The following is a 9,845-nucleotide window of genomic DNA, read 5'->3' as shown; positions in this document are numbered from 1 at the left end:
CCGGTCTTTTACACCGCTGCTACTCTCTGTTGTTATCATCTATGCATAGTAACTTTAATAACTCTACCTACATGTAAATATTACCTCAACTAACTGGTGCCCCCGCACATTGACTCTGTACTGGTACCCCCCTGTGTATAGACTCGCTATTGTTATTTTATTGCTGCTCTTTAATTACTTGTTACTTTTATTTCTTATTCTTCAACTGCATTGTTGGTTAGGGGCTCGTAAGTAAGAATTTCACTGTAAGGTCTACACCTGTTGTATTCGGCGCATGTAACTAATACAATTTGATTTGAAAAAGGCTGGTCCCCTCCGTATCCTTGGTGCTCGAAATGGGACTGTCGGTGGATGAGTTTGGGATTTCAGACCTTGGTACAGTCTGTGCTATCTGGGCCTCTCCTTCACCAAAGGACCATGCAGAGGATGCTGGGGTAGTTACTGTTTGGCCTGTCCAATCTGTGGCTTCTACAGCCCCGTAGCACTCACTTCCGTCATCATGAAGTGCTTTGAGAGACTAGTCAAGAATCATATCACCTCCGCCCTACCTGACACCCTAGACCCACTCCAATTTGCTTACCGTCCCAATAGGTCTACAGACGACGCAATCGCAATCACACTGCACAATGCACACTGCCCTAACCCATCTGGACAAGAGGAATACCTATGTAAGAATGCTGTTCATCGACTACAGCTCAGCATTTAACACCATAGTACCCTCCAAACTCGTCATTAAACTCGAGACCCTTGGTCTCGACCCCGCCCTGTGCAACTGGGTCCTGGACTTTCTGACGGGCCGCCCCCAGGTGGTGAGGGTAGGAAACAACATCTCCACCCCTCACTCAAATCTCTAGCCACTTTAATAATAACAAATTGGATGTAATAAATGTATCACTAGTCACTTTAAACAATGCCACTTTATATAATGTTTACATACCCTACATTACTCATCTCATATGTATATACTGTACTCTATACCATCTACTGCATCTTGCCTATGCCGTTCGGCCATCGCTCATCCATATATTTATATGTACATATTCTTATTCTTAAATTGTTAGATATTACTGCACTGTCGGAACTAGAAGCACAAGCATTTCGCTACACTCGCATTAACATCTGCTAACCATGTGTATGTGACCAATAACATTTGATTTGATTTGATTTGGTGGTGCAGTCACAGTGGGATGTTTGGTTGGCTTCGCTTGAACAGGAATTTGGAATAATAACTGTAACAACTTATAGGGAGACTTATAGTTCCCTCACTAACTTTAAACATCAGCCATCTGAGCAGCTTACCGATCGCTGTAGCTGTACACAGCCTATCTGTAAATAGCCCATCCAATCTACCTACCTCATCCCCATATTGTTTTTATTTACTTTTTTGCTATTTTGCACACCAGTATTTCTACTTGCACATCTATCACTCCAGTGTTCATTTGCTAAATTGTAAGTACTTCACTACTGTGGCCTATTTATTGCCTTACCTCCTCACGCCATTTGCACACACTGTATATAGACTTTCTTTTTTTTCTATTGTGTTATTGACTGTACGCTTGTTTATTCCATGTGTAACTCTGTGTTGTTGTTTGTGTCGCACTGCTTTGCTTTATCTTGGCCAGGTCGCAGTTGTAAATGAGTACTTGTTCTCAACTGGCCTACCTGGTTAAAACATTTAAAAAAATGTGGTTTTGTCTCAGTTGTTGGGGATGAGTTGAAAATAACCTCAGATCTGTTTGCTGTCTTGGAGTTGCAAATGTGTTGCCTCACTTGTAGATGTTGTCTCTCTGGATCTTACCCACGCTGTCCCACTTGTAGCGTTTGCCCCTTTGAATTCCACCTGTTCAACTGTAACAGTCACTTCTTGGAATGGTACCTGATCTGTTGTACTAATTGCCACTGTTCTGGGAATTACACCTGCATCGTTTCACTTGCTGCAGTTGTTCCACCTGTGCTGTTTCACTAATAGTGGTTGATACTTAGAATTCTACCTGTCTAGTGGTTGTTTCTAAGAACTTGCAATGTTGCACTTCCAGCGGTGGTTCCTTGAAATTGCACCTGTGTTGTTTCACTTGTAATGGTTGTTCATTGGAATTCTACCTGTGTTGTTTCACTTGTAATGGTTGTTCATTGGAATTCTACCTGTGTTGTTTCACTTGTAATGGTTGTTCATTGGAATTCTACCTGTGTTGTTCCACTTGTGATGGTTGTTGCTTGGAATCCCACCTGTGCTGTGTCAGTTATAAACAGTTGTTCCTTGGAATTCCACCTCTCCTGTTTCACTTGTAACTGTTGTTCCTTGGAATTCCTCCTGTCCTATTTCACTTGTAGTGTTTCTTCCTTGGAATTCCACATGTTCTGTTTCACTTGCAATGGTTGTTCTTTGAAATTCCACCTTTGATGTTTGACTTGTAACGGATGTTCCTTGGAGTTCTACTTGTGCTGTTTCATTTCTATTGGTTGTTCCTTGGAATTCTGCCTGCATTGTGGCAGTTGTGGCAGCTGCTCCTTGGAATTCTACTGGTTCTGTTTGACTTGTAACGGATGATCCTTGGCACTCTACCTGTGCTGTTTGTCTGTTGGTATTTGTCCTGTGTTGCTTTGTTTGTTGTACTTGGAGTCATTGATGTCACATTACTCCAGTAGATAATGGAACCAGAGGTCTGTGTATGTGAGGAACTGGTGGGTGATGATTTTCTTCCTGTTTCTTCAGCCTGAGTCCTCTCAATTGATGTTGTTTTTGGGAAGGTGGAGGTGCCCTCCTGAGATTTCTCTGTTGATAGAAACTGTTGGTCCATTGTTGAATACGAGCTAAAGGGCACTGTGGTATAGGAAGCAGGGGTTGATGTAGTGTATGTCAAAATAGGGTCCAATGTTGTTGAAGTATGATAATATATAGGGGAGATTGATAGCAGTCTGGGGGACTCTGCAAAAAGGCAGAATTAAAAACATTAGCTACAAAAGGACACTTTAAAGGCACAGTCTTGGATCAAGGAATCTGTTAAAAAGTAGTTTAAATGATTGATATTTATTTTTGAAGAATATAACTTTTAAATGCCTCATGAGCTTAGCACAACTGTCTTACCCGATCATAACCCAAAATATATTTATATTACTCCATTGTTTACAAACAACAATGTAAACAAAGAATGTACAGCTTAAAAATATGTTAAAACTATCAAGTGAATGATATTTGAAAGGGGTTACATTACTACAAGCTCAATTCATCAGCTGTATACCAAAACAAGTGGCAGGGCTGCTGTAGCTAACATGGTGCATATTTCTTACTATTTTTATTTCAATTGTAAGAGTTACATCAGAGGCTTAATGTTGATCATAACATTTCTGTCACTGTTACTGAGCACACCCTCACCTGTGCATGGCAGAGTGTTCTCCATAGTCCAGTACATTTTGTGGTTAGTCTCCTTGAACGTGAGCACAACGTCTACCCTATAGAAAGGCTGTGCAAGCCGGTCGTCAGTGGGGCAGTTCTGTAAAAGACGATTTGATTATATACAGTGCATTCGGAAAGTACTTAGACCCCTTCCGTTTTTCCACATAAAAAAAAAATCCTCATCAATAATACCACATAATGACAAAGCAAAAAAAGTATATATATTTTTTTGCTAATTTATTAAAAATAAAAATAACTTATTTACATAAGTATTCAGACCCTTTGTTATGAGACTCGAAATTGAGCTCAGGTGCGTTCTGTTTCCAGTGATCATCCTTGAGATGTTTCTACAACTTGATTGGAGTCCACCTGTGGTCAATTCAATTGATTGGACATGATTTGGAAAGACACACACCTGTCTATATAAGGTCCTACAGTTGACAGTGCATGTCAGAGCAATAACCAAGCCATAAGGTCAAAGGAATTGTTCGTAGAGCTCCGAGACAGGATTGTGTCAGGGCACAGATCTGGGGAAGGGTACCAAAACATTTCTGCACATTGAAGGTTCCCAAGAACACAGTGGCCTCCATCACTCTTATATGGAAGAAGTTTGGAACCACCAAGACTGTTCCTAGAGCTGTCCACCCGGCCAAACTGAGCAATCGGGGGAAAAGGGCCTCGGTAAGGGAGGTAACCCGATGTTCACTCTGGCAGAGCTCTAGAGTACCTCTGTGGAGATGGGAGAACCTTCCAGAAGGACAACCATCTCTGCAGCACACCACCAATCAGGCCTTTATGGTAGAGTGGCCAGACGGAAGCCACTCCTCAGTAAAAGGCACATGACAGCCTGCTTGGAGTTTGCCAAAAGTCACCTAAAGACTCTCAAACCATGAGAAACAAAATTCTCATGGTCTAACAAAATGTGGAAAAAGTCAAGGGATCTGAATACTTTCCGAAAGCATGCTATGGCTCAGTCGGTTAGAGAATAATAATAATAAGAAGAATATGGGCCATTAATCAGACGCTTTTATCCAAAGCGACTTACAGTCTTGTGTGCATGCTAGTACATGCAGGGTTGTGAGTGATTCTCACATCAGCCATGTGTCACTATGAACTGTAAATCGCTTTAGATAAAAACGTCTGCTAAATAGCCACATCAATTTACACCAAATGGTCAGAAAAATAGTTCACAGAAACACACCTACCTTGACCTGTATGATAAGGGCTGTAGGGATGCTGAGTTGGACAAAGTCATGGGTCTCATAGACAGTGAACTTCTCTGTCTGGTTCACAGAAACACTGCTAACTGTTAGGGTGTCACTCTCGTAGCCTCCTCTTTTTGTCAAACCCATGCACCGTTTAAAAATGTGCACTATAGTGTCCTCTGCTGCTGGGCTGGACACTGACACCACTATGGACATCAAAAGGGAGGGTGTGTGAGGAGGTGGCATTACGTTGTGGGCATAGAGATACTTGAAATTAACATTACATTCGTGTTCAATTTCATTCAGTGGTTTCAGGCATCAAAAAGCGAGTCCATAAAAAAAAACTGGTACAGGTTTTTGTGGCAAGCTATCACTAGGAGACAATAGAGTGCATTGTGCATTGTGGCGATTGTTCTGCCAATAGCACAGCACAACCTAATGTTTTAGTGCCCACAACTGTATCAAATTGTTTTGGATTTTCAGTAAAACTTGATGGGATACAAGCTGCATAACTATTATGATATCATGCCTGTGACAGTTTATGACAGTGAAAAACACTGACATGACTGACATATTTTAAACTACTTTTAAATGTTATACATCATGGCTTCATTGATATAAGGCACAATAAATGCCTTATGAGCTAATTATATAGACACTTATAAATGACAAATTAGTGACTAATATGTTTACCTTAAAATACAATTTTACCCATAATTTCTAACAAGCATCATGTCACACGTGTTACAGTTCTAGGCCATAGCTTAAGTAAACTGATACCAGATTGTCTAAACAAAGTAAATGATTGTTGCTTCTCGTGACCCACCATTTGGACAGGTAGCTTCCATACTGTAGGCATACTGTCCACTGACCAACTTCAAGGCAAGAAATTCCCCTGTCGTTTCCATTACCTGTCATTTAAAGTTAATCCAAGAACAAACAATTACAACAATCTGAAGTTGCCCATCCATTTGAGAACTACAATAAGTATTTTCCTTTTATGGATGGCCAAATACGTCATTGAAATGCAAATAATTCTCTACAGGTCACCAACATTATTAACTTGGTGGAATCAGAATGGTGGACACAGCGATCAGGCTGGTTCCAGAAGGTTGTAACATTATTGGTTTCCATTGTAATTTCTTGAATGGCCACAATGTGGCAGCTTACTGTCACAGGACTCAAGATTTCTCTCCTCTTGCCTTGAACTGTGATGCTTGCTCCATTAATGTCAGCGTATACCTGGATCAAGCTAGCATCCTCAAGGGCTACAATTAGATTACCCCTCAGGGAAAGTGACCAATGAAGCTGTAAACGGACAAATGCGTGCATGTGCACACACAACACGTACACACACACACAACACGTACACACACACAAACGCATACATACACACATAGTGTTAGCACATTGTACGATCTGATGCATGCAGTAAATGACTACAGACACAGAGTGTACAGTGTATGTATAACTTGTTAACCTCATTGTTCCAGCTGTCCAGTGGGATCTGTCTGATCACCTGTGGGAATACCGTATGTCATTTTCAGCTATGGTCACAACACCAATGATCATTAACAAAGACACCATTTGGTGCAGGATAATGTGCCTTTTATTCAAGGTATCGTAAACTTATGTACAAAACAGCCACCTCCCTGCCCAATCCCAATCGCCCACTGACCCACACACCCACCCACCCACCCACCCACACACACACACTTTAAATACTTTATTTGAATTCACAGAGATATTGCTAATGTACATCACTGAATTGTAAAGCTTTACCTGTATGTCGTCTGGATCACACTGAATGTGTTCTCTGTTGGGTGGTTCAGGAACCATTGGACACTTCATTATGAAGCTGTGAGTTCGACCTCCAAACCGGTTGATTCTTTTCACCAAATTCAGCACAAGGACATTGTTGCCCTGCTGCTAGGATGTAACCATCACACAAAACAAAAAGGGGTTATACTGGGTCAGGCAAAGGTAGCCTAATAGCTACAATGTATCTTGCACACATCCCATCACATTTGTGTAAACACATTTGAGCATTGGCTGAAGGGAGTTTCCACCACTGTTAATTCATGTCTGATGAGGAGTGTGCAAGATAACACTTAATTAATAATAATAATAATAATAATAATGTATTGCATTTGTAAATAACTTTTCATTACAAGATCATCTCGAAGTGAATAAGGAGAAGGGTGCAGAATCGGGACATAGCCAAGTAGCCAAGTCCTACATTGCTGCTATCTTACCTGATGTTGGACAAAACAGCCATTGTACATAACTCTAAAGATGTAGTTCTTGTCAGGATCTTTGTGTAGTGAGAATCCACATGCAGACAGCTGGAGGTTCAGCTGATCCAGGAAGGCAAGGCTGATTACTGAGGACAGAGGGATGAAAAGGCATTACTAAACAAACGTAAGGGCAATACATCATAATAATGCAGTCTAATCTTGACTGTGACACAACCGCTCATGTAGAATACAAAATGTGAAATGTTCATGAAAGATATATGTGATGTAGCTTAATGCCAAAAAGTATATTTGAAATGTTTCACAAAAAGCTGTAACATAGCTGGTACCCAGTAGGCAAAACTGTGCAAATCTGGTTGAATTGACATAATAATAACAACGTCATTACAACCAGTTAATGGTTGCAATGACATCATTTCAACCAGTTTTGCCCACTGGGTAGATTGTTAGGTTATTAGTTAATTAAACTGGGATAGTCACCTTGAATTCTTAGGGCCCCTGAGAGCCAGAGTCTCAAGCCCTCTATTCTTATTCTGTGGATCCACACCTCCATGTACTCTGAGAAGCATTCCACATCTCCCTCTGAAAATATGTTTAATTTCAGTGGGTTAGTTCTAGTGTTCCAAAGCTACCTGTAATTTACCAAAGTTCCCGGAATCTTATGTAATTTTGGTCATTAACAGGCAATCTATTGCAATCTATGGTAACTTGGGTGATTTATACTTGAATTAAAAATATATATTTGTATACCGTAGGCCTAGTAGACCTATTCATTTTCTATGTCTCTGTATTGTCCATGAGTTTCTAGTAGATAAACCATACGTCCTGCTATTCTACAATTGTCACCTAGACTTCTGCCATGTTCATACTATCTGGTTGACTAGCCAAAAGGCTAGAGAGGAGCCCCCTGGAGCTGCCCTTCCTGCCTGGTCAGGAATCAGCCATGATTACTACAAGTTTAGATAGCTGGCTAGACTAATTTACGTAGCAATCTATAAAATGTTAGCTGACATGGGCTAATTGAGTGACTGTCAGTGATTGACATAACAAGAGGAAAACTGCTGATGCACTACCAACTCCCTAAATTGCAATATTGTGTAATCTACTATCCTAACTCCCAACAGTAAGTTGCAACTTTTTTTTCACGAGGCCCCCTGATGATGTGAGGCCCCAGGCAATGAATTGCCTTGGTGGCCTAATGGTAAGTGAAAAAAGCATCTAATCAACAATGTCATTATTAGGTGTGCTTGCCGAAAGCAAAGCCAAACTTTAGAAACTGTTAATACTTTTTATTTAACTGGAAATAAAGCCACTAGCTCCAACACTCTTAAACCTACCAACACCAAAACAACTTTAAAACATGCAGGCTGGCACTGGTGTGTGCTTGAAAACATATTTTTGATACTACTAATACTTTGGACCCTATAACCATATTTGCATACATCTCAGTGCATTTCAGAGGCCATAGACTTGAATGGGTAAATGTTGACATGTAATTAGTCTTCAACAGTTTAAGCTAGAAACGCCATTCAAACTTTAAAATGTGCAGACCGGTCTGGAATAGGTTCCTTTTATACCGATTTTGATACCATTTATACTTTTTTGAACTCTAACCATTTTAAATGTGCATAAAAGCTCCATAGGCCTGAAAGGGAAGTATTTGGTTTCACCACTGCTCTTGAACCATTGAAGCTACTAACACCAAAACAACTTTAAAACGGGCAGGCTGACTGTCTTCAGGTTGCTTGAAAAACAATTGATACTACCTATACTTTTTACACTACAACCACATTTGCATAGATCCCAATGCATTTCAATTGCCATAGACTTGAATGGGAAACATTCAGGCCTTCAACCGTTTAAGCTAGAAACGCCACACAAACTTTAAAACATGCAGACCGGTCTGGAATAGGTTCCTTGTATACAGCTTTTTGATACCATTTATCATTTCTGAACCATAACCAGAGTGGATCCCCCATAATTCGCACTCCGACTATAACCATTTTAAATGTACATAAAAGCTGCATAGGCTTGAATAGGAAATATTTGGATTTGTCACTGCTCTTGAACTGTTACAAACTGCTACAAACACCAAACCAGCGTTGACATGTACGTGGGTCGTTACACCAATTAGGTGCCTTTTCAGTGGTGCAGTGTTTCCCAAACTCGGTCCTTGGGACCCCAAGGGGTGCACATTTTGGTTTTTGCCCTAGCACTACACAGCTGATTCAAATAATGTATGGGCCTAATAGTAAAGACTTCATTGAACAGTAACAATTCATTACATTTTAATGTGGCATGAGCACAACCAGTCATGATATTTTCATCTGATTGTCAAACAAATCACTTCAGAAAGTGAGCTACCTGGGGCTTTATACTGACTTCACAACCGTTTTAAATAGGCATGAAAGCTCTATAGACTTCAAAGGCCACATTTGGATTTGCCACTGAGGTGTTTATGCTACAAGCAACAAAACAAAGTTCCATTCCAAACTGACTCTACTTCGATAGCTTCAAACACAGCTTTTGCTCAAATTCATGGTACTTTAAAAACAATGAAGCTTGTTGTATGGCGGAATGCAGGCTTCAAGATTCTGAACTGAAAGGACTGCCACAGATACATTTGATAGCTTCAAAACACATGATATGGCTTATGTGCTATAGTACTCACTCTAGCACAATATACTAGCCTGCTATAACCCACTATAATAACTCCACACCAACAAACCACCCAAAATAGGTCACTATAACTAACACATAGCCAATGAAAACCCTATTACTACCATTACTATTACTATAATTACTACTGCCATCACTACCACTACTACTACTATTTCACAACCATAAATATTTCAAGACTACCAAGCACACCACATTTACTTTAGTAAATGTCCTTTTCTAGGTTTCAATTAACTTTGCAACTCTTCCAACTATTGACAGTTTGGCGACAAAACTGTTACAACAAAGACATATATATTGAATTAGTAAAAT

General features: G+C 40.2%; 2 protein-coding genes across 2 annotated transcripts; both read right to left on the bottom strand.

Moving 5' to 3' along the window:
• Positions 1–2,007: 2,007 nt before the first annotated feature.
• Positions 2,008–5,528, bottom strand: LOC115166422 (uncharacterized). Its single transcript, XM_029720319.1, has 4 exons — positions 5,426–5,528; positions 4,600–4,805; positions 3,374–3,491; positions 2,008–2,926 (listed from the first exon to the last, which is right to left on the bottom strand). Exons 1-4 carry the CDS (start codon positions 5,505–5,507, stop codon positions 2,454–2,456), a joined length of 879 nt encoding a protein of 292 aa, XP_029576179.1. The 5' UTR covers positions 5,508–5,528; the 3' UTR covers positions 2,008–2,453.
• An 88-nt stretch (positions 5,529–5,616) lies between these two features.
• On the bottom strand, positions 5,617–7,407 carry ciroz (ciliated left-right organizer protein containing ZP-N domains). The gene is made up of 5 exons (XM_029720278.1): positions 7,335–7,407; positions 6,855–6,982; positions 6,382–6,525; positions 6,080–6,118; positions 5,617–5,907 (listed from the first exon to the last, which is right to left on the bottom strand). Exons 1-5 carry the CDS (start codon positions 7,405–7,407, stop codon positions 5,617–5,619), a joined length of 675 nt encoding a protein of 224 aa, XP_029576138.1.
• Positions 7,408–9,845: the final 2,438 nt, after the last annotated feature.

Source organism: Salmo trutta, chromosome 28 (assembly GCF_901001165.1).
Source record: "Salmo trutta chromosome 28, fSalTru1.1, whole genome shotgun sequence".
Classification (NCBI taxonomy): Eukaryota; Metazoa; Chordata; class Actinopteri; order Salmoniformes; family Salmonidae; genus Salmo; species Salmo trutta.
The sequence above is the reverse complement of the archived record's forward strand: the minus strand, read 5'-3'. Positions and strand labels throughout refer to the sequence as shown.

Coding starts and splice junctions, on each gene's coding strand:
- LOC115166422 (XM_029720319.1), bottom strand. CDS start 5,507: ATGGAAACGACAGGGGAATTTCTTGCCTTGAAGTTGGTCAGTGGACAG. Junction 4,806..5,425: donor GGAAGCTACCTGTCCAAATG/GTGGGTCACGAG, acceptor TGATGTCCATAG/TGGTGTCAGTGTCCAGCCCA. Junction 3,492..4,599: donor CCCTTATCATACAGGTCAAG/GTAGGTGTGTTT, acceptor CGTCTTTTACAG/AACTGCCCCACTGACGACCG.
- ciroz (XM_029720278.1), bottom strand. CDS start 7,407: ATGGAGGTGTGGATCCACAGAATAAGAATAGAGGGCTTGAGACTCTGG. Junction 6,526..6,854: donor GCTGTTTTGTCCAACATCAG/GTAAGATAGCAG, acceptor ACATCCTAGCAG/CAGGGCAACAATGTCCTTGT. Junction 6,119..6,381: donor GTGATCCAGACGACATACAG/GTAAAGCTTTAC, acceptor GTATTCCCACAG/GTGATCAGACAGATCCCACT.